At 46.9% G+C, this 24,527-nt stretch overlaps 1 protein-coding gene across 1 annotated transcript in view; it reads left to right on the top strand.

Annotated features, from left to right (window-relative positions):
* SYNE1 (spectrin repeat containing nuclear envelope protein 1) overlaps positions 1–24,527 on the top strand; it is a 1,959,630-nt gene that overhangs the window by 720,543 nt on the left and 1,214,560 nt on the right. Inside the window, exon 37 of the mRNA XM_085611789.1 lies at positions 10,349–10,515. Within this exon, the coding sequence (XP_085467915.1) occupies positions 10,349–10,515 (167 nt within the window). The remainder of the gene's footprint in view (positions 1–10,348; positions 10,516–24,527) is intronic.

Genomic DNA, 24,527 nt, shown 5'->3' on the forward strand with positions numbered 1-24,527 from the left:
CTGGTGAAAAAGATGAAATGGAGACCCCATATTGAAACAATGGCATTAAAACACTGACAATTGGCAGGAGCCCTCAGCAAATAATTCAGAACATCTTTGACAGAACCAGTAAGTCCTGCATTACAGATTTATAATGCAAAGGTGGTGAGCTCAGTTCTGTACGTGTTAGAGCTTTGGGGGTTTGAGAATCTGACTATGCTAGCATCTGCCGAGAACAGGTTCCAATGAACTCTCACTAGTCTCCCCAAGAGAACCCCTACCCTCCCACTGCTCAGTGACCTAGGAAGGAACTCACTGGTTGATTTAGCTAGGCTCCGTCCCTTATTATACTGGCGTAGAATATGGAGCACTCCCAAACTGATCACCTATGCAAGGGGTCTTAGGGACGTTGTTGAGGCAGACCATTTTCACAAATTAAGCTGACTCAGAGACATCAAAGAGGCACTGATGGCTATAGGCTTGCCAATCCTGTGGTATAAACCATCTAGTACGCAGTCTCTATCCAAAGAAGCTATAAAGGAAAGATATTGGGAAACCATGGGGCAAAATACTTTCCGATCAAGTGATAGTACCACACTGACTTAGAGTTTTATTTCAACAAAACCCTGTCCTCGTTTCGAACTCTATTGGGACATTATAACTAAACCCCTTGATCGTAAACTTTATTTTCAATTTAGAGTGGGTACCCTGCCCCTTAAAACCTTTACAGCAAAATGGTAACCACTGGGAGATAACAAGTGCCCCCACTGCATCGAGCATGCAGTAACTTACTTACACATTCTGTTTGTCTGTCCTGCTTATGCAGCTCCCCAAAAGGTCTGGCTAGTGCAGACTTGCAAGAATCTCGGTACCAGACAAAGTAGTGTTGCCTTGAGAATTTTGATGTTGGAACCCTCAACTTGCTGCACAAACCCCATAGCCAAATTTCTAAGGTGGATGTGGTGTATAGGATCAAAACTAGTTGATAACAAGAGCAATCAAATATGAAAAGACAAATGTAATTGATATTGGCACCACATTGGTTTGTCTGGGCAGTCAATAGATTGTTTTTTTTCTAAGCATGGGTCTTGTATACCCATTGCAATTTGCACAATATCTAATTCTTGCTGCTACTACTGTATTAATGATATGATGAATCTTCTCCATAGTCTTTGGATATGTTGCAATTCCACATATCAGGGCTTTGCTTTGACCTTCGCATGGGGCGCTATCTATATGCCTATGCCGAGCCTTGGTGCTGCACATCCATTTGAAATGTTTACATCTCTTATTATTGCTGGTGTTTTAATTTATTCGTTTTGATTTTTAATCAGTTTTTTGTTAAAAATGTTATTGACATTTGTATGACTCATTGGCCGCTTCCATCTGAGTTGTGGTCCCTAACCTATTTTAATGTTATTATCATGTATATTTGCTGTCTCCCAGTGTTTTAGGTCTCGCCTGACCCAGCGCATGCGCTGGTCTGGCCAGACTTATTGAGAGGGCTCCAAAAAGTGCTACCAGGGCAGCATAAAGCTACAGTGCATGTGCGCGGGCGCGCGCGCCGCGTTTTACCGCGATTACTTTCACTTTCGCGGCCGCACGGCCGCTTTGATGTTTGATGGTGATCACGATCGCGATCACTTTCACTTTCGCGGCCGCACGGCCGCTTGCATAGCCAATAGGTCTCACTTTTGGGACCTTATAAGTATTTAGTTATGCAACTGTTGCTTAGCTAAACACTTATAAGGTCACAAAGGCGAGACCCAATGGTCTGGATCCATTTACCTTTCAAATAAGATCGGACATTTCTCACATAACGGCTACAAGGCAGTGGGAAATGGGCAATAGACTGGAGGAATTGAGGTCCCTGGGTGCAAAGGTGCAACTGAAATTTCCGGCTAAGCTGAGGGCCATGCATAATAATCAAATGCACCTACTACATACAGTTGAAGAGGTAGATCTTTTTATGGCAGGATTAAGGAGGGCAGAGCAGGGAAAGTGAGGATCATCAAGTGGTTAGTGAGGGGTATCTTATTGGGCATTATATATCTCTTGTTACACTTCTTTCCTCCTACTCCCTCCTCTTCTCTTTTCCCCTAGTATATTTTTTAGCTGAACCCGAGGTGAGTGTGACCGAATGGGTTCACCCATCTTCAAGGGAGGGTTCCTCATGGGTTTAGGGGTAGGCACGGGGATGTGGGAGGGGGGTGGATCTTTGGGGGGGGGTCACTTGGGGTGGGCAAGGGGAGAATATAAAAATACAAATAAAAACGAAAAAACTAAAATAACCTCATCTTACTTTAGCGATTTAATCTTTGGAACAACACCAAGGTGGAGGGGCGTTGTATACGATGGCTGATGTAACTATAGACCAGACCGGTTTGGGCCTTCTTGCATGGAACGTAAATGGGTTACGATGTATTAGGAGGCAAAGGCTGATTATGAAATATCTCGAACTCGCGAAAGCCCGGGTCTGCCTCTTACAGGAAACCCATCTGACCACTGGGGAGTCGGATAAATTGTTTTCAGGAGTCCCTTGGATAAAAGCATATGGCGTCTCGGACCAAGGTATGAATAGCCGTGGGGTTGCTGTTCTAGTTAAACGGGGGATAACTTGTACAATTAAATCCATCCAGACTGATAAATCAGGGAGATGGGTGATAGCGCAGTTGGACTTTGGGGGCACTGTTTTAACGTGTGCTTCATTTTATGGTCCTAACATTGACGACCCTTCTTACATTGTTAAGCTGCAATCTAAGCTAATGTTGTTAGCTCCTCCAATAATTGTTGGAGGAGATTTCAACGCCTTATTAGATCCCAATTTAGATAGGTCAAATCAGGCTCGTTCAATTCCGAATCCTCTTGTTAGACGGGCAATGAAGAATATGATGCATGACCTTGGCCTGGTAGACGTGTGGAGGTTTTTGAAAGGTGATAGGGCTGGATATACATTTTATAGCAAGAGATTCCATCACTCCTCCAGGATTGACTACCTCTTAGCCAGTAAGCTCCTACTTGGCAAGGACTCCGACATATCCATTCTCCCTAGCCATCTATCGGACCATTCCCCCGTTTTTTGTTCCATCAAAAATTTTTCTTTAAAATCTCAATCGAGATGGACACTTAGCAGGGGAAGGTTAGACGATCCAGATTTGATTCAGGCAGTCAAAATATCATCTTCGGAGTTTTTTGACACCAACATTGGTTCAGCTGCAATTGAGGTCGTGTGGGATGCCTTTAAGGCTAATCTAAGAGGCCGACTGCACAGTCTCATTTGTTTTAAAAATCGTTCCGAGGGAAGTGCATTGAAATTGGGTGAAGAAAAGATCAGATTGCTGGAAGCCGAGTTTTTGAGGCTTTCAAACTCCCCAGATGGACAAAGGAAGTCGCGGGTAGAACTTGATCTTGAACAGGCAAGACAACGCTATAGAGGCATCTTAGAAGAGAAGTGCAAGAAGCAATGGGATAGGAATAGGATGGAGAACTATGAATATGGCGAGAGGGCCGGGGCCCTTTTGGCGTGGAAAGCGAGATCGGAACGCTCGAAGAATGACATAGCTGAGTTGGTGATAAATAACCAAGGGGATAGATCCACAGATATAGGCGACATCCAAAATACTATACTCACCCTATTTGCGGATCTATACAGGGAGAACTTATCTCCTTCTAAACAACAAATACGCGGGTGGTTGAGCTCAAAATCCCTCTCCACGCTGACACAGGCCAATAAAGACTTCCTTGATTCCCCAATTACGCTGCAGGAGATAAGAACTCAAATAAAGCAGTCTAAAAACGGCAAAGCCTCTGGTATTGATGCCCTCCCAAACGAGGTGTACAAATCTCTCTCCGAGGAAGTCATCCCCGTTTTGGGATCCCTTTTTCAGTCAATCTATAGCCCAACAGGTCAAGTTCCCAATTCGTGGAGGGAGGCAATCATTGTTCTGGTCCTGAAGCCAGGAAAAGACCCAGCTAAAGCGGATTCCTACCGCCCAATCTCCCTGCTAAATGCAGACTATAAAATCTTCATGGGTATTTTGGCAGGGAGATTGGGCAAGCTAGCCCCTGGATTGGTTAATACAGACCAAAAAGGGTTCATTTCTGAGAGACATATCCAAGAACAAACACAGCTACTTATTGGGAACATCGATTTGGCGATCTCTAGACTCGAACCCCTGGCAGTGGTCGCGCTAGACGCCGCCAAGGCCTTTGACAGGGTGTTCTGGGTCTACCTCTGGGAGGTGTTGGAGGAGATGGGATTGGGCCCAATCTTTATTCACACTCTGAGAGGGTGCTATCAGGATGCTTCAGCTAAGATCCTTATCAACGGTGCACTTACTCCCAGTTTTACTATCCAAAGAGGGACCAGGCAGGGTTGCCCTATTTCCCCTTTGCTGTTCGACCTCTATATTGAGCCTCTTGCCCAGGCTATAAGGCTAGATGAGACCATACCTCCGTTTAAGACACAGCAATATCGCTCTAAAATCGCTTTATATGCGGATGACATAATCATCTACACAGATGACCCCGAGATAACACTGCCAAAGGTCGGGGCTCTGTTGGAAGATTTTGGAGCAATCTCAGGATATCTGGCTAACCCCACGAAGACGGAGGTTATGTGTTGGAACATAGATCAGTGGAGTGGGGTTATCAGCAATACATTTAAATATCTTGGTATAGTTATAGTGAAAGATCTGGGGAAAATTCCATCTATTAATATAGGGAAAATAATAAATGAAATTGACCAGCTGTTTGCAAGGTGGAGGAACCTCCCCTTGACCATCTTCGGGAAGGTGAATTTAGTTAAAATGACTATCCTCCCGAAATTAACGTACTTGTTCAACGCGGTTCCTCTAGGTTTCCCTAAACACTCTATCTCAAAGGCGCAAAGTAAAATCGGGAGTTTCATCTGGGGTGAGAAGGGCGTTAGGCTATCTTGGAAAAAATTGAGGCGCCGCCTAGCTAAAGGGGGACTGGCCCTTCCAGATATCCGCTGCTATTTGGTTGCCTTTCAATTTAAGGCTATCAGGATGCTTTTAGGGGTACCAACTGCATGTGCCTGGGGTAAGTTGCTGGGGGAGTCGGTCAGTACTGAAGGCGGGGGGAATAAAGCAGGGTTTCTTTACAAGTTTGGCTCCCCAAAATTCTTCAAACGAGTAAGGCTGAAGGTGATCAAAAATGCCTTGGAAGTCTGGTATTTCATCCGCTCCAAATGTGGGATAGGTTACTACTCCGATCAGGCACCGATCTGGGACTCTCCGGGGACCCCCCCTGCCTCCAGGATAGTATGGCACTCCCAATTAAAAGAGCCGGGGTCGCGACTTGGTCTGAGTTGGGGGATGAAAATGGCATACATCCTTGGGAGGTATTGAAAGCAAGAATAGGCTCGGGGTTCTCGAGGTTCAAGTTTATTCAACTAAAATCATGGTTTGAAACGGAGAAGGAGAATCTAAGGGGGAATGGTGAGGTGGAAGATGCTCTCAAGAACATTCAACATCTTAAGAAGGAAATCTCTATCTGGTACAGGCTCCTGATCAACGCAGATGACGTTGGTATTCCACATCAGGTTTCAGCCTGGAATGACTCTCTTTTTGAACCAGATATTGGGAGCCTCCTGGAACCCTCCATGACCCTGCTTTATAAATACACAAAATCTGCCAGTCTGAAGAGAAATCACTTTTTTGTTTCTAATCGAATTTACTATACTCCGGAGAAGATCTCGAAATTTGCCCCAGTTCCGGAGCCGAGATGCCCCAGGTGCTCACTCCCTAAAGCCAACGACGTACACATCTTTTTTGAATGCGCTGAATTGGGAAAATACTGGGAAGGGGTGTGCAGATACCTATGTATGACCTTCGGAATAGATATCGTGTTGAACGGCTCTCTGATCTTTTTTGCCAACGACCAGGTGTCCACTGCCGGTCTGGCTCAACCACTCAGAGGGCTGTTATTATGTTTGATTTTGTTGGCCCGAAGGGAGATATGTTTCAGGTGGAAAGACCCCCTCCCCCCGAAAGTAGAAGACTGGCTAAAATCAGCACTGGCTATGGCCCGGTTAGATGTTATGAGTTCCAGCCCTAGCCTTCCTTCACTTTGGGCACCCTTTGTTCGTCTGGGCCAGGAATTGAGACTCTGTTGATTCCATTCTGTAGTTGCTAATGGTCGATAAATAACATGGTCCTATGATTAACACCTAAATCCCGGACGACAAAAGGGGATTGGTTGGATAACCTAAACAATGGCAGGCGGTCGGAGGGCGCCCCCATTATTAAAACTGACCGGTTATGTCCTGCTAGCAGTTTATAGGTGAGATGAGGACAAAGAAAAAAAAAAACAAAAAAAAAAAAACAAAGGCGAGACCTATTGGCTATGCCAATGCTTGTTAATAATATGACTTGACTTTTAAGCTGTATTTTTAATGAACTGATACCTTTTAAAATGATCATTTCTGTTTGACGGAAAAATCTTTTATTGTGTACTTGCATTTTATGTTGTAATTGCTTTTTATGACAAATTTGTCAAAATAAAGCTTTTTAAAGGCTTCAGTTTCGCTACCAGAATTATTTTCCCCCTCCCCATGGCACACCTCCACTGCCCAGCTTGATTTATCTACAGCACCTGAATCATCTCAGTCCTCCAAGCACAGCAGGCTGGGTTCTACCTCCACCCCAGACTCCGACAAGCTTCCCCACCACAGTTGATCCCCATAATAGCACGCTTAGAACTCAAAATCAACACTATTCTGGATGAAATGTTGTCACTACATAAGGACACAAAGATTAGCCACATCATGCTCCAACCTCACGCATCTATGGCCAACACCAACCCTGCCACAAACACACATTCTGACCCCCCATCCTTCCTCCATAGGCAAGCTTTCCCCTTCACTCAACACTACCTCAAACCTGGACACACCATGACTGGAAAGTCGCAGCAGAAGGCCGAGATGCTGAGCAGCACATATGACAACGATCCTAGCCAACCTTGACACTGCAAGATCCCAGTCATCCTTGGCACAAAGAGGGCCCTGAACACCACTTTCTCCCCAGCCAGCCTACTCAACTATCTACCATCCAATCCTAGTCAGCCTGTCCAAGCTCATTACTTACACTCTGCTGCACTGAAATAGCAGAAACTATCCTACAACATAAAATTGACATCTGCTTTCAAACCGAAACCTGGCTGAATGACCATTCATCCTCTTTTAGCCTCACCTTACGGGCTTCTCAATCATTGCTTGCAAGGATTGCATTAGTGGTGGATTAGCCATTGTACACAAAAATGATCTTTGCTTAACTCCCTTCCACAATGCCAAATATCCAACCTTTTTATATCTAGGAGTTCAGCTCTCCTCTAACCGCATCAAATGTCATGTCATCTATCACCCTCCAGGTGAAAACCTATAGTTCCTTGAAGACTTAACAGACCAAATAACGCAAACCCCACTAAAAGACGCTACAGACATTATACTAGGTGACCTGCACCTGAATAATGCCAAAGATTCAATAGTACAAGCCCTAACCACCTTCCAGGAAGCCGACGATCTCGCCCAACTCTGCATAAAACAAGCTCAAAATAAGGGCTCTAACCTTGATGCAATGATCTCTAAGCATAACATCTTATCCCTCCACTCTATCTTACCCACTGACTGGTCTGACCACCATCTAATTCTCTAAATCTCAGTGCCATTTAACCTGAGGCACACACCCATTATATCTGTCCGAGGCACTGGGCGGGGAACATACATCGAATCCCCCAGGCAGAGTTAGAAGAATTAGTCAGTTCCAAAATTCTACCTCCACCCAGCCTCACCTCCGCCGATGACCTCACCTCCCAACACAACACAAAAATGGCAGAACTCCTTGACACAGTCACCCCTCGGAATCTCAATAAATCAAGAAGTATCCCTTCCAGATCCTGGTTTAATAAAGACCTTAACAAAGAGAGGTGACATCTACAATGGGCTGAAAGAAACTGGTGACAACAACCCTTGTTAACCCATCTCTCTATCCTCCAAACTGAACGCCTAAAATAAAAAAACGCATCTTCAGAGAAAAATCCTCCTTCTTCCGAGCCCAACTTGACTGGTCTAGGAACAGACCTAAATACATTTTCAACGTCATCAAACAGCAAACCTTCTCTTTCCCTCAACACTCAATTAATGACTCGATTAAGAGCTATGAAGAATTTGCAACATTCTTCTCGGAAAACATATCTATCATTGAACTCTCTCTTAAACCACACACCTCCCCACCCTACTCCAAATGTGCCCCCCTCAGCAAAGAGGTTCCACCCAAGACCCTACTACCAACTAATGGTTGTCTTCCCATTCTCCCCCTCTCAGCAGTCCAGATCAATAACCCTAACCTCTTGCAATTGAAAAATGGTGCAACTTGGAATTAATTTGACCATATCACTGAAAAAGAATTGTTCAAAATACTTGCTTGCATGAAGCCAACATTGCACATCTCTTACCCTCCTCCCTGCAGCACTTGTCAAAAATCTCAGTCACATCATCTCTCATTTATATAGACCAAAATCATTATCTTCTCCCTATGGAGTGGCTCCATGCCGGCCCCCCTATACTCAGCCCCATCATCCGCCCTCATCTAAAAACAGATGGCGACCAGAACAACCTTAATAATTACAGACCTATCACTAACGTCCCTCTCCTTGTCAAAACCATCAAAAAATGCGTGCTTGTACGCACACCTCAACAACCACGTTGAAAAATACAACCTGCATGACACCTTCCAATCTGGGTTCTGGAAAAGCTCCAGTACAGAGACCACAAACCTGAACATCACAGATGACCTACACAGATCTCTGGATGATGTCCAGGCCTGCCTCCTATTCCTCATGGACCTTTCGGCTGCCTTTGATATTGTCAACCATGACATCCTCATAAACACTCTTGTACAGTGTGCAGGCATTAATGGAACTGTCCTTCAGTGGTTTGCTTCTTTCCTGAACCAACGCTCACAGCTAATCAAAATAAACAACTCCATATCAAAAGCAACACCAGTCTCACAAGGATTGTGTTCCTCAAGGTTCAATCTTGTCTCCTGTCCTGTTCAACCTCTATATGGAACCCCTTGCAACAGTCTGGAAAAAAGCCAGAATTGCCTATTATCTCTATGCAGATGACACCCAAAGCTGCATGAAATTCTTGTCAGTCAAAACATCCAGCACCTAAACAGCACTCTCTCCACTGTACAATCCTGGCTTACCGGCAACCATCTTCAGCACAACCCCAACAAAACCGAATTCCTCTTCATCCAGCTGAACGAAAAGTCCTTTCCCGTAGATATCTGGCTCAACAACCTCACTTCATTAAACTGCAAACTATCCGTCACCATTTCTGTCAAATGGGATTAGTTGACAAGAAAGTGAACATGAAAGAGCCTAATAATGCCGCAACTACAAGTGCCTTCTACACGTTGAAACACCTTAAAAAATCAAACCCTTCATCCCCATCGAAGACCTAAAGACTGTGGTATAATTCTTAGTTCTCTCCAAGTTGGACTACATTAACGCACCGATCACGTTTGCCCCCAAAACACATTTAGCACCTCTGAAAGCTACACTCTATGCAGCGGCCAAACTACTGTCGGGGGAGTCACTTTGACCACATCACTTCTACTCTGAAGAAACTCAGCTGCCTACCAATTGAGGCAAGATGTATACTCAAATCTGCTTGCATAACTAACAAAGTTCTCTACACGGAAAATCAGTCTACCTCGCAACCAAACTGTCAAAAGCTGGCCAAAAGAGACCTCTTAAAAGTTCTATCAGTCTACTCATGATTCTGCCCAAATTTAAGAAAGAAAAATCTCGCACCCGCTCCTTTTCCGGGAATCCTCTTAGAATCAAGAACTTGCTGCCTCAGGATTTACATGACAATTAATCATGCCCCCTCTTCAGGAAAAAACGAAAACATCTTCTCAATAAATATCCAAACTTTACCTCTTAAATCATCTGGTTGACCTGATACTCCTACCCCACACTCTCCAAATAAATCTGAGTATCACTACGTTGGGGAAAAACTGCCTCTACTCTCTTCACCATCACAACACCCTACTATAACTACCTCAGTACCATACTGTCCTCATATACTACTGTCTATTGTAGACTTCTTTTATAGTCTGTCACAATGTACTGTATTTACTCCATTTACTAGCACACTTCTTTTATATTCTGTTACTATGTATTTGTATTTACTCCATATGTAACTTGTGTTATTGCTGCTGTGCTTACTCTGTAAAGCGCTCTTATGCCTTTGGGTCAAGTTTGCACTATACAAAACCAGATAAATAAACAAAATACGCATTCAAATAACTGATTAACTTTTGTCGTGTTTGTCTTGCAGGATTTGCAGGCTGACATTTCAGTGTATGCCCCAGTTTATTTAAGGATTGTGCAATTATATGAAACCTTGTCTGAAACTGCTTCCAAAGAAAATTTGACAGAAATTAAAACTTGCCTTGATAAACTGGAACTACGATGGAGGAGTCTGCCGGAGAAAGTAAACAACAGGTCTGCATATATATAAATATATCCAAATGTTTGGAATATAGCCTAGTGCAAAACATGAATATTTACCTCTCGGTATGTGCATACAAATATACAATTGTTGTTAAGAAAATGAGCGAACCAGTGATTCTCGTCAGTGGGCTACTGTCAGTACTATCCCCTCACAGTCGGGTCAGTGTTGCACCCCCTCAGCTTCAGTCAACAAACCAGCCAAGGGTAGGGTCCAGCAGGGAACAGCATACCAAGATTGTCACTGTGCCTTGAGACTCAATATTTTGCCTAGCACAGCGACCACTGAGTAGCAAAAAATTGCCTTGCCCGTGAGGCTGTGTAAAACTGAACCTGCTAAAACCCACTACAGTGATAAGGAGATGTTGGATCTGATGATAGGTGATTACAGAAGCGAGACAGCAATTGCTCTGCTGGGCCAATCCCCGTATCAGTGATTTTAACAATAGGTTCTGAATTCTCATAGTAGGATGGTCCAAAATGAACTATGTGATATTGAACTGAGCAATTACAATTTCATCAAGGCATGCTTCAAAATCAACTATATGCTTAAAAATGGCATGCTGTGCGGGAATCGGTTTAAAAGGGACTGCTGTCTGTTCACGTGCAGGCTTACATGTAACATTCGTATCCCTAGGCATTTGGGTTCTTTCAGCAATTTTATGACTGTATTTAGAAAGATAGTCTCACTTTTCTCCATAAATCAGTAAGCCTTAGAGGTTATGATCATGTGGGTCTGTTCTGTATAATGGCATTTTAATAGCTAAAGGATGTTTTAAAGACCACACTCTGGGCTTTAAGGTGCCATGCTTTGTATTGGAATATGAAATAGGTTATTGAGCACAAACCTTTTGTGTTGTGTTGTCAATAAGCCTTGTAAAATGAATTATGTGAAGACTGTGAAGAACCAGAATCGTGAGTACAACATATAAGCAGTTGTGCTATTCAGTCTTGGCAGTTACTATACCCCTCCATGCAGCAGGTTTGTTGTCATCATCACAAAAGTGTTTGATGTGTTTGAACTGTTTCAGTTTATACCTGCTGGATTAGATTGCTTCTTTTTGGGGTGGAAAGTGAGAGATGACTGCTTAAAGACTGCCTTGGGGCCAAATTCCTAACTGTATTTATGGACCTAAGCTGAAATTGGCAGTGTAAATAATTCCATTTATGAGTGTGAACTCACATTGTTTATTAAAAAAACCTGAATCTACACTTGCAAATGAATTCACCGAAATGTAATTTTACTCCAGGATGCTGTCCTATATTTTGTTGTAGCAAATCTACCAAAAGGAGCAGGTAGGGATCTTTGCTTGTGAGGGCCAATACTCTGATCACTTGAGTACTGAAACGCTCTAGATAGACGTGTTATCATGTTGGTAGTGTCGGATAATTACTCATTCTGATGGGCCATGAGTAAACACTCCTTTTGGATGGTGGAGAGGATGAAAATCTCCCAGAATTGTTGGGGTGTTGGGAAGAAATCTTTTCGATATAGAAAATAGTTTTCTTCATTTAGAAATAAAAGGAAATGTTTTCAAGTAAAATTTACTTTTGCAAAGTATTTTCGGAAAAAAATGTGCACTTGCTACATTTAAACTTGTGAGAATGCTCTGGCAAATTGGGAGTCATAAAGAACTACAGAGCTACTCCTGGAAATCTGCAACTGTTACAGAGGTATTCTGATAGATACATCTGCCAGTGGATTCCTCACCTTGTGGATATCCCCTGCGCCAGCAACATTCGGAAACTTTTGTAGCTCTCCACGCCGACGAGGTCGTCGCCACAGAAGCACGGCTCCGCTCGCGGCCTTGCTGACATCACTGGATCCATAAGAGGACCTCGTCGGCGTGATGAAGTCAGTTCCCTTTTTTCCGTGCCGTTGACGCTAACGGTTTTCTGGGCCTCTCCGTAGCTTTGGCTAGTTACTTTGTGTTTCTGCTGGTGTTTCTCTTTCTTCTTGCTTCTTGTTAAAGATTTCGACAAAGAAGTCCAGATTCAAGCCGTGCAGGGAGTGCGGTAAGCACATGTCCATCACGTATCCGCACGAGGACTGTGTCTGGTGCCTGTCGTCGGATCACGATGTCGAGGGATGCTCTTGCTGTCGAAAGATGAGTAGTAAGCCCTTAAAAGAAAGAGAAGCCAAGTTGCTTATTTCAAGGATGAAAAAAGAGAAGAGAGGTCGAAGACGATCCAGATCGAGGTCATGGTCGAGGTCGGCGTCAAAGTCGACGTCGGGGCATGCTTCTAAGTCCAAGAAGCATAAAAAGAAGATGAGGCATGGTTCTCGACACTGTTCAGATAAAGAAGCGGCTCCGAGATTGACTTCGCCTACTCAACGTCGTAAGGACTTTGTGTCTCCCTCTCCTGTCTCAATTCCTGCTTCTCCTGTTTGCCTGACCTCGCCTGCGGCTTCACCGGAGCACTCTCCGGCTCCGGCTCCATCTCCGACGCCGGCTCATTCTCCGGCTCCAGTATGAAGAAGCTCTGTCTCCTGATGAGTCTTCGGCTCCACTGGCTCCACCTTCGGCGCCGATTGGACCGAGTCCGGTTATGCCTCAGTCTGAGCCATATCTCCCCTTTCCAGGCCCGGGACAAGATCCATCGCATTATTTGAATGCGATGTATAGAGTCTTCCCTAGAGCGATGTACCCCTCTGGAGCACCATGGGTCCAATGGCTTTTAATTTGGGGGTTCCTGAAGCTTACGCTCAGGCTCCATTTATGCCTTTTTTCCCGGCGACGCCATCTTGACATTTTCTGGCGCCGAGGACATCGACGCCACTTCCATCTTCACTGACTCCAGCTCGACCTGGTTTGACCCCGGCTGCTCCTCCGGATCCGTGTTCGATGCCGGCTCCGGAGCCGTCGGAGTCGGTTGCAGCGCCGCGGGCGGCGGTCCTGAGGATTAGGTCCAGGAGAGAAGCTCAAAGAGTTCTGGAAGATCAAAGGTACCAGGTTGAGGAGATGGAAGAGGGTGAGCTCATGGAGTCTGATGACTTGTTTGAAGAGTTGAAGGAGGCTAGTGGCCTGGATTTATCGCCAGAGTGGGAGATTACTCCTCCAGCCGATACTCCCTCTAAAGATTTGGCTCCCTACCACACAGTCATGAGAAAAGCAGCAGAGCTTTTGGATTTACAGCTGCCAACTGCTGAATTCAAGCCTAACATCCTCACTGAGGTTTTACATTCTCCCTCCACTGTGACAGAGCCCTTACTACCATTTAATGAGGCCATCACTGAACCAGTCATGGAGGTATGGCGAAAGCCCTTTTCAGCTCCTGCGGTCTCTAAAACTGTGGCTAGAAGGTAGAGGGCGGCTCCAAGTGATCCAGACTTTCTTACTTCTCATCCTTCTCCGGAAAGTCTGGTGGTTCAGGCTGCTTGCTCTAAGAGGTCTTCAGGTGCCTTTCCTCAGGTCCCTAGTGACAGGGATGATTACTAACTTGCCCAATCAGACAAGAAAGTCTTCTCCTCGGCCAGTATGGCCTTAAAGTCGACAAATGCCACCTGTCTCTTGGGCTGTTATATCCATGCTCTCATGGATTCCGCTAAACAACTGGCCCCTAAGTTATCAGAGGAGGACAGGCAGAACTTTAATGAGGTGCTGTCAGACACTGAGTCGGCTGCTCGTCAGGTTATCCAGAGTGACCTGGACACTGCGGACTCTGTCGCCAGAATTATGGGCTGCCACAAGGAGGAGTGCGTGGCTGAAATCATCTGAGATCTCCCCTGATGTGCAGGCAAGGCTTCTGGACCTGCCTTTTGACGGTTCTGGGCTTTTTGGTAAAAAGGCAGATGCTGCATTAGAGAGATTTAAGGAAAGCAAAGCCACGGCCAAATCTCTGGGTCTGCAGACACAGCCTAGGGGTTCTTTTAGGAGATACAGAGGCTTTGGAAGGTCGTCCTTTCGGACCTACAGGCAGCCCCAGCAGCAACAACAGCAACAGAACACCCTGTATAAGAGCTACAGGGGCAGAATCAGAGGTCGTGCTCGAGGTCTGCAGCTCTCCTCCTCCTCTTCCTCTTCCTCCATCCCTCCCACCACTGCAAAGCAGCCCTAGATCCACCATTCTGGATAATGTTGGTCCTGTGGGGGGCCGGCTTACCCATTTTCTACAAGATTGGGAATCGGTCACTTCAGACCTCTGGGTTCTAGATCTTGTAGAAAATGGGTGCGCCCTTCCCTTTCGGGAATTCCCTCCGAATTACCCTCCTTGTCAAGGTACTTGCCCAGAGTACCCAGAGTACAACCTTCTTCTCCTGCAGGAGGAAGTCTTTACGTTATAAAAAAAAGGTGTGATTGAGGTGGTTCCGGAGCAGGAGAGGGGTCAGGGATGCTACTCCCGGTATTTCCTGATTCCGAAAAAGAATGGCAGGCTACGTCCAATTCTGGACCTCAGGATCTTGAACCTTTTTCTGAAGCAAGAGAAGTTCAAAATGCTCTATGAGGATCTCCAGAGAAGCTGCAGTGGATCTGTCTTGGTGGAGCGTGGAGGGCAATCTGTCCCAAGGAAAGCCTTTCCATCTACCTCCATCGGTGGCCACAGTGATAACGGATGCATCCACTTTAGGGTGGGGTGCGCATCTGGGGGATCTGGAGATCAAGGGTCTTTGGTCTCCAGAGGAAAGGTTGCTTCACATAAACCTTTTAGAGTTGCGGGCGATACGTTTGGCACTCAAGGCCTTCCTCCCTTCCCTACACGGTCAGTCGGTTCAAGTCCTGATGGACAACACTACCGCGATGCGGTATGTCAACAAGCAGGGAGGAGTAGGTTCACATTGTCTCTGCGGAGAGGCTCTGCGTCTCTGGTCCTGGGCTCGGGATCATCAGATTTGTCTGATGGCAAATCATCTGGCCGGAGTTCTGAACCTGCGTGCAGACAGTCTCAGTCGGCAGTTCTCTGCCGACCACGAGTGGAGGCTCCATCCGGAGGTGGTTCGTCACGTCTTCCGGACGTGGGAAACCCCTCGGGTGGGCCTGTTTGCCACTCACGAGTATGCTCACTGCCTGTCATTCTGCAGTCTCCAGTATCCGATGCAGGGAGCATTGGGCGACACGTTTCAGTTGAGATGGGACTCACATCTCCATTACGGGTTTCCTCCCATACCCTTGATTCCTCTGGTTCTGAGGAAGATTCGCCAAGTCCGGGCCCAAGTCATATTGATCGCCCCGGATCGGCCAAGAAGGGTGTGGTATACAGATCTTCTCCACCTCTCCTCGTGCCCTCCGCTCCGTCTCCCTCTGAGGGCAGACCTCCTCTCGCAGTCGGATGGGCAGGTTCTACACCCCCACTTCAGAACTTACACCTTCATGCCTGGAGATTGAACGGGGCAACCTGAATTCTTTTTCTCTCCCGCCTGATGTGCTAGATGTAATATTGTCTGCCAGACATCATTCCACTAAATCTATCTATTCTTATAGGTGGTCTAAATTTGTTCTTTGGTGCGGCGAGAAGTCTATTGACCCTTTGAGGGCTCGTTTATCCAACATCCTTCAGTTTGCTCTTTCTCTTGCTCAGGAAGGTTTTGCTGTAGCTACTGTAAAGGGATATTTTTTGGCTTTGTCGGCTTTCCTTTGCTTGCCAGATCAGCCGTCTTTGTTTAAGTCACAGATTCCTTAAGGGCCTTACCAATGAGTTTCCGCCTACTCCTTTTATTGTGCCTCAATGGGACTTAAATCTGGTCTTAACTTACCTGATGGGTTCTCCTTTCGAGCCCTTACACAAGTGTCTCTTAAGGCTGTTGTCTTTTAAAACGGTCTTTCTCATTGCCATTACCTCGGCAAGGAGGGTAAGTGAGCTACAAGCTCTGAGTTCAAAACCCCCGTTCTTGACCATTCATGCTGAAAGAATGGTACTCAGGACCAGGGCTGCTTTTCTGCCAAAGGTGGTAACTCCTTTCCATCTGGGACAGTCCATTACCCTTCCTACCGTCTATCCTCCCCCTCACCCTTCCAAGGAGGAGAAGCGGCTTCACCACTTAGACCCTAAGAGGGCGGTGAGCTTTTACCTCGATAGGACTAAGGACTTTCGAGTGGACGACCAGCTCTTCGTGGGCTTTGTTGGCTGCAGGAAAGGCAGAGCGGTGCACAAGCGCACCCTTTCCAGATGGATTATCTTGTGCATCAAGATTTGTTACTCTTTGGCCGGTAAGGAACCTCCAGAGGGTATAAGGGCTCATTCTACCAGGGCAAAGTCTTCTACATCTGCCTTATCTAGAGGTGTTCCTGTGGAGGACATTTGTAGAGCGGCAACTTGGGCCTCCCTCCACACTTTCACAAATCATTACTGCTTGGACTCCGAGGTGAGAAGGGACGGACACTTTGCTCGTTCCGTCCTTCAGGACTTTCTGGTATAGAAGGGTGGACACCCTCCTCCGGGAGTGGGACTGCTGTGGGAATCTTTTCACAAGGTGAGGAATCCACTGGCAGATGTATCCATCAGAAGAACAAGTTACTTACCTTCGGTAACGCTTTTTCTGGTGGATACAGTATCTGTCTGTGGATGCCTCCCCGTTGTCCACCCTTGTATACCTACAATAGTGATGATGTTTCAAAATTCATTTATTACTGTCAAAGGAAGAGTGCTATTTCTTTTGCCTTCCTGTATTATCTTCACACTGTGTGTGTTGTTTTGTGTATTATGTACTGTGTATACTGTATATATATTGCTGTCAGTCTGTCCGTGTGCCTCGAAGGCACGGAAAAAAGGGCTGAACTGATGTCATCACGCCAACGAGGTCCTCTTATGGATCCAGTGACGTCAGCGGAGCCGCGAGCGGAGCCGTGCCTTTGTGACGTCGTCCTCGCCGGCGTGGAGAGCTACAAAAGTTTCCGAATGTTGCTGGCTCAGGGGATATTCGCAAGGTGAGGAATCCACAGGCAGATACTGTTTCCACCAGATTCAGCGTTACCGAAGGTAAGTAACTTGTTCTTCAGTAAGAAGTAGTTAGTTATAGTTAGGACCCAGTTTCCATAGACAAAGCATTTTCTGTATTGCTAAATACTTTAGCGCCATTTGACAAATCTTTACAAAAGTTTCAAAGAAGTCTCCCAATCACTTAAGCTCCTGTCTGGAAAGTTTCTGGGTGATTCGTCAAGAGGGGACCGAGAAAAAGGGGAGTCCCACAATGTGTTTACCCCATGCAATTACCCGTAGGGAGTCTACATACAACTACTGTCCGACCCACTGAATGGAATTTCACCAAATTTGGCAGAAAGCTAGATCTTGAGACTTATAAATATCTAGGGATACGGAGGGTCCGCAAATCCGACAAATCTCAAAAAGAGATCTGATTGGCTGCCACCACTTCAGAAAGGCAGGCTTCGCAGACATCTTGGGACCAAGACTCAAGAAAGAACATTAAAAAAGAGACAAGGGGTAGAGTAGGATTACCCTGACCCTCAAGGTCTGGTGGTGGGAATCCACAGGAACCCCAACAAGGGCCTAAAAATGGTTTATTTTTAAACTTTTACCGTCAATTCGCAGAGGATCTGAAAATCCACGCTAAAAGAAAGAAAGAAAAATCAAACGCAGGCTTCTGTGCTTGTTTTTTTTGTGCCCCTGGGTGGGGCACAAGGGGGGCGAGGGGTACACGGTCCCCTTTCCCATGCCAATTACAGCCCGAAGACCCCAATCCCTGGGGCGCAGCCTTTATGATAAAATGGGAGGGTGGCACGCTGTCTCCCACCAAGTGCCAATTTTGTTCCCGGGAACCCAATCCCCCAGAGCCCGGCTATATATTACGGAGGAGAGGGGGTACACAGCCCCCCTCGGCCCTGGGGATGCCATCCCCTGGGCCCAATAACATAGTAGTAATGGGGAGGGGACCATGCAGACCCCTTCCCCTTGCCATTTTCGGTCCTGGGGGCTCCAACCCTGATGCCTGGCAGTGCTTTAAAGAGGGAGCGGGCCCCCCTCCTGGAGCCATTTATGCTTTTGGGGACCCCATCTCCCAGGGCCAGTTCCTGCTATGTCCTGGGGTGCCCACCCCCAGGACATAGTGGTTTCCCTGCCTGCACTGCTGAGGAAGGGAAACCTGTGTTTGCTCTCGCATGGCTGCAGCAATTCTAAAGCTCCCGGCAAGCTAGAGCAAACACTAAGGGGCTAATTACGAGTTTGGTGATCCATCGGACTGCCAAACTCATGGTGGCTTGTCGGGACCACTTACTGGTCATCTGACTGCCGCATCACGGGTGCAGCGGTCCCACCACCACAGGACATAGTGGCATATATTACCTACTGGCAGTTGCCAGTAGGTAGTTATTGTTAGGACCTATTTTCCATAGGAAATCCGCAACATTCTATTAAGAATAACGTTGACGCCGATTGACGAATCTTCTCGAAATTTTCCAAACTTTTGGCCAGCTCCGGTCCGCTCCTATCCTGAAAATTTCACGGTGATTCGTCAAGCGGGGGCCGAGAAAAAAGGGGGGTCCCAAAACGCATTTTCCCCATGCATTTTCCCATAGGACCTGTTGACGCAGCTACAGCCCGAACTGCTGAACGGAATTACACCAAATTTGGCAAAGAGGTAGTCCTCAGTTCAGACTCGTGCCTTTTGCTTAAATGGTGTAAATCCGTTCAGTAGTTCCTGAGAAAATTAGAGTTAAAAAGATAGATATATCTGGGCGGAGCCTAACCACACATCTCATCGTGAGATCTGATTGGCTGTCAGTACTTCATCCAAGAAGTGTTGGCAGCCATCTTGGGACCACTATACATGATAGCACCTCATTAAAAAGCATTGCAGTTAATAGAAGGTTTTAAGACTTTAGTTACATTATAAATCATTTGTTGATGGTACCATACTCATTTTAGGAATTGTGGTGTGTTCTAAGGTGATTTTACCATGTGAAAAAGCCTTCTGCTGTGATATCATGAATCATGTTTGAGAGAAAACTATTTTCTCATGCTTTTCCCACAGAGGTTTGGAAGGTGATCTATAAGCTAAACTGAGAGCATATTTTCTGTAAATTCACATTATCTTTCTCAGTCATGTGAGAATGAAGTTTGAAGTTCTCAGTAAAACATGTACATCCAACAAGGGCAGAGACTGTCAGTTGATTCCTTTGTGTTCTACTGCAGCTTCCCAGAGTATTCTAAAGAACAACTAGAGCGCTAACAGTCCTACTTATGACAAACGTATTGCACACCTGAAGCCATCTTGATTGGAATAAAGTGGTAACTCTTAAAACATTTAATTTAAAAAGGAACAATATGAGGGGGTTCATTTTGCCATAGAAAGTATGATAAGTGCTGCAGAAAGAAAAATTAGGGCACATTTTGACTTCTCAAATCCTCTTCTATTTCATAAAAAAATTCTAATATGCAGACTGAAACATGCACTTTTAATACCAGCAGCAAACTTCTGTGGTGAGCAGTAGCTTTACTACAGTGATCTAATGAGCAACTAGAGTGCTAACATTCAGAATTTCTGGCAAATGTGTGACATATCTGAATACCTTCTTGATGGAATCAAAATAAAAAACTAACAGCATTTCCTTCTGAGGAGACTGCAGTAAATGAGGAAATTAGGAAACTTAATAACAAATAAATCTCCCAAGATGGCCACCAGAGACAAAAGAGCCCAAATGCAGCACAACTATCACCCAGATGTAGCCCACATGTAGCCCAATGACAGAAGTGTGCAAAACACTTATTTTTTGTGTATTTGCAGTTTTATATAGTGCAGAGTTGTCAGGTATTGGAGTGCTTTAAATGAGCATTGGTTACATCACACAAGATCAAATTCATTTTGGTTGTAGACATGGGGAGATTAAGTGATTTGACCACAATCACAGAATGTTGAGCTGAAGCAGAAACTCCAACCTGGTTCCCCAGTTGCAAAGTCTGCAGCTCTGGAAGTAACACCACATCCTCTCCCCTAAGTGCAACATTTAATCAAGTGGTCAACTGGATAAAAAAAACATAAAGATTACAAATAATTTAAAAGTTCTTTGTCGCTATTTGAAAACTCAGAAAATATGTCCTCGTTATAGTTTTTTAGAGCACTAACCATAGTTTTGATGCAAATAAGACCCTCTCATATATGTAATTTCTAAAGGAAATGCTCTAGGTATTACAGTTTTGATTACATCAAGATGACGTCAGGCGTTCCACACTTTTGTAATAAATATAGAATGTTAGCAATCTAGTTGTTCATTGGGATACTGTTGAGAGGCAGAGGCCAGGGGCACGGACTCTGAAAATTGAAGGCAGGTAGGAGAGTGCAGAGGCAACAATTTGACCACACTGGGCAGGCAGGAAGGACAGTGGCAGCACAACAGACTATGGAGGGCAGTGGAAAGGGGGGCAGGGGCAACAAACCAACAATACAGGACTGGCAAGAGAGCCTGTGGCAATATAATAGACCATTGTGGGCAGAAGCAAGAGGCAGTGGTAGTACAACCATACATGCCAACAGACCCGTTTCAGCCAGGAAACGTCCAATGTTTTTAAGCTCAAATGGGCTTTATTTGATCTGTCTCCTGTCTACAATCTCCTCTTTTTCAATGTAACTCAAAAGGGAAAATCAATAACCCAGTTTTTTTCAAAATCTCCCTCTTACCAAGTTCAAAATGTTCGCAGGTATGGTACATTGGATTATGGTAGGCAGGAGGAATTGGGGTAGGGACATGGACTTGGATAACAGAGGACAGGAGGGACATGGAGAGGTGCACCAAACTGACCCTACAGGGCAGGCATCAGGGTTTGCAGCAGCACAATACACCACTCAGGGCATGCGGGACGGGAGTGCAGCACAACAATCCATAGAAAGCAATAGGGAGGGGACAGTACCATGCACATGGACAACAGAGAACAGAGGGGAAAGAGGCAATGGTAGCTAGCTGACCATAATGGACAGACAGGAGAGAAAGCTGCAGCATAACAGTCCATAAAGGGCAGGAGGGACGGATCAGGGGCATTACAATGGAACAGACAAGCCAGGAGGGAGGGAATAGGGGTCTGCACATGGAAACAGAGGGCCGGGGGCAAGGGGGCAGGGCAGGAGCAGCAAGATGACCATGGAGGTCAGGCAGGATGGGCACTAGAAACAAGACACACCATGGAGAGCAAAAGTGAGACTATGATGGCATACACACAGACCATGGAGGGAAGGTGGGAGGGGGTCAGGGGCAGCTTGCTGACCACACAGGGAAGGTGGGAGGGGCCATGGCAGCACAGAAGACCATGCATGGCAAGTGGGAGGGTTAGTGGCAGCACAATGGCTATGATGGGCAAGAAGGAGGGTGCAGGGGCATGCACAAAGGACCATGGAGGATAGAAGGGAGGGTCAGGACCTGGGCACAGGCAAGAGAGTTCAGGGGAAGGGGCCTCACAACAGACCGCGCGGGGCAGGCAGGAGGAGCAGTTGCAGCACAACAGACCAGGGAGGGCAGAAGGGTGTGGCAGTAAAATGGACTATGGATGGCAGGAGGAAGGGGATAGGGGCATGGCATTTGGACAGGCAGGGTGGAGGTGGCAGGGACAGGTTACAGTCATCTGACAATGCTAGGCAGGTGGGAGGAGAGTGGCAGCTCAACAGAACACTCAGAGTAGATAGGAGTGGCAGGTCCATGGAACATGGTGGGCAAAAAGGATGGAGCAGGGGCATGCACAAAGACATTAGAGAGCAGGGGGAAGGAGAATAGGGGCAGCAAGCTAAGCACAGTGGCTAAGCAGGAGGTCAATGATGGGTCATAGAATTGGGCAATGGAGGGCAGGAGGAGTGGACTGGTACATCATGCTAAATGGAGGGCAGTGGCAGCACATCAGACCATGCATGGCAGGAGGGAGGAGGATAGTCCATGGATTCAGACAACAGAGGAATGGGAGGAGGTGGATGGGGCAGCAAGCTAATTGTTCAGAGAAGGTGGGAATTAGAAACTTTATTGTTTTTAAAATGTGTGTCTGTACGAACTACTTAAAATATGAACAAGTATGCAGCATAATCTCACTTTAATTCAGGAAGGGGGGAGGAGCCAAGATGGCGACCGGAGCAGACGCTTGAGCGCCCGGCTCCGTCGGCTCTTGGCCTCAGACTATCATCCTGATTCCTATCCTTGCCGATTTTCGAGGTGCAACGTGTGTGACGACGCGCTGACCGCGCCGCCGCTTTCCCGGAGTCTTAGCCCGCCCGGACGCCGGAGTTCTTGGTGCCTTTGTTCTCCGCACGGGACCCCTGCTCTACTGTGGCCTCGGCCGGCCCCCTGGAAGCGTCGCAGTCACCGGACCCGCTGGTACAAATCTGAGCCCCGCGGTCCCGATCCCGCCTCACGCCACGGTCTGTCGCCAGAAGAGCCGGGGGAGAGACGCCCGGACACCTCCTGCACCCTGCACCTGACGGGCTGGAGCTAGAGGGTAAGCCCCGGCGTGGCGGGTCTCCTACCCCGCTCTGTGGACCACACTGTGGAAGGCTGCAGACCCCCTTCTTCTATGGCCTAGTCGGCTGCAACGAGAGCCCGAGGGAGGGGAAGCGACTGTTGGCTTTCACCTGTTGCGGCGCAGACCTGTTGGGACTTGCCTCCTTGTCACGACCCCCCCCCCTGACCACGGTACCGTTCAGCGGTAAAACATGGCGCTGATTGCCTGCTCGCTGCTGGGGGGTGATGCTTCGGTCTCGCCCGCTGCCCGCTTCGCCCTCCCTCTACCAGACTCCAGCTCCCCAGTGCCGTCCCGGATTGCTGCCGCTATGGGGGCGCAGCTTCCGCTGACATACGGCTCCGTTCTGGCTGCCCTGCGGGACTTTCGTCTGCAATTGTGTGTCGGCTTGCAAACGCTGAGTGAGCGGTTCGACTCTATACTGTCTGCTGCGGGTCGTGAGCGCCCCGTTTGTGATCAACAAGACGTGAGTCTGCCAGTGCTTTGGTCCTCCTGCGGGGGAGCAACGACTGGGTATAACGGTGCTACACTGGTGTCTGCATTTGGCTTTCCCGGCACCCAGGATCAATCGCTCTCCTGCTCAATGGCGGATACTTTGTTTCCCCGGTCATTGCTGCCTGCTTTGTTGTTGCCTGCCTCACCGTGCCCGCAGGAGTTTCCAGCTGAGCTACACCTGACGTCCTCGAGGAACCGTTCACGGTGGCCTACGGCTCCTTTTATGTGGAACTCATGTACTTTACAAGCCAGGTCTGGATTCTATATGGTGTGCAAGGGGACCACAATAGATGATCGGCGGCCATTTTGTGACTCTACTTCTCCATCTTCTTCCACGCGGCCATATTGTCTTTGTCTGTTCGGGATGCGGGGCCTTCACGAGGGGGCGGGTCTAATCGTAAGCCCGCGATCGGGCCAGGGCTAGATTACTTTATATCATTATGGTTTCACGGACGGGCTGGACTGGGACTGGAATTGTTTGCATATGTTGTGCGCACTCGTCGCGATCTGTCTCCCTTCATTTCCTTGTTGTTACATGCTATCTTCACACGACCGCCTTTGGGTGTAGTGGGGTTTCAGTGTGTGGAGGCTGGGTTGGCCGGTGGTGTCGGGCGCTCCGAGGTTACGTGGGCTCCTCCCCGCATTCTTCCTTCTTTTTTCTCTTAGTTTCTTTACTCTATTCCTACTTTCTCTCTCGTCTATATTTCGGGTTCATTGGGCGACAGGCACTATGCTGGGGGGGGGGCAGGCCGTAGCCTCCGCATTGGTGTAGGGTGGGGGGGTAATTTACTGTTTCTTTTTAGTTCTATGGGCCTCTTTCTTTCATGTCTCTGCGCTATACTTGTTTCGATTCGGGGTCCGGGTGTGGGGTGGATTGAGTGGGGGCGGCTTTTAGGGGGGTGCGTATTTACTAATGTGATGATCCTGTTATCTAACTGCATCGCCTTACTGTATGTGATTTTCTATGGCTGTTTTAATGATGCTGCTGCTCTCCAGTGTATGAAGCCATCTTGCGGACTCGAATCTCCTTGTTTCTATCCTTTACTGACTTTTTTCTCGATAAACTTATTTTGAAAACCTTAAAATTAACCTGCACTTCTCCTTCCCCTGGTGTCAAGGATCCCTCCAGT

This window comes from Triturus cristatus, chromosome 6, assembly GCF_964204655.1.
Source record: "Triturus cristatus chromosome 6, aTriCri1.1, whole genome shotgun sequence".
NCBI lineage: Eukaryota > Metazoa > Chordata > Amphibia > Caudata > Salamandridae > Triturus > Triturus cristatus.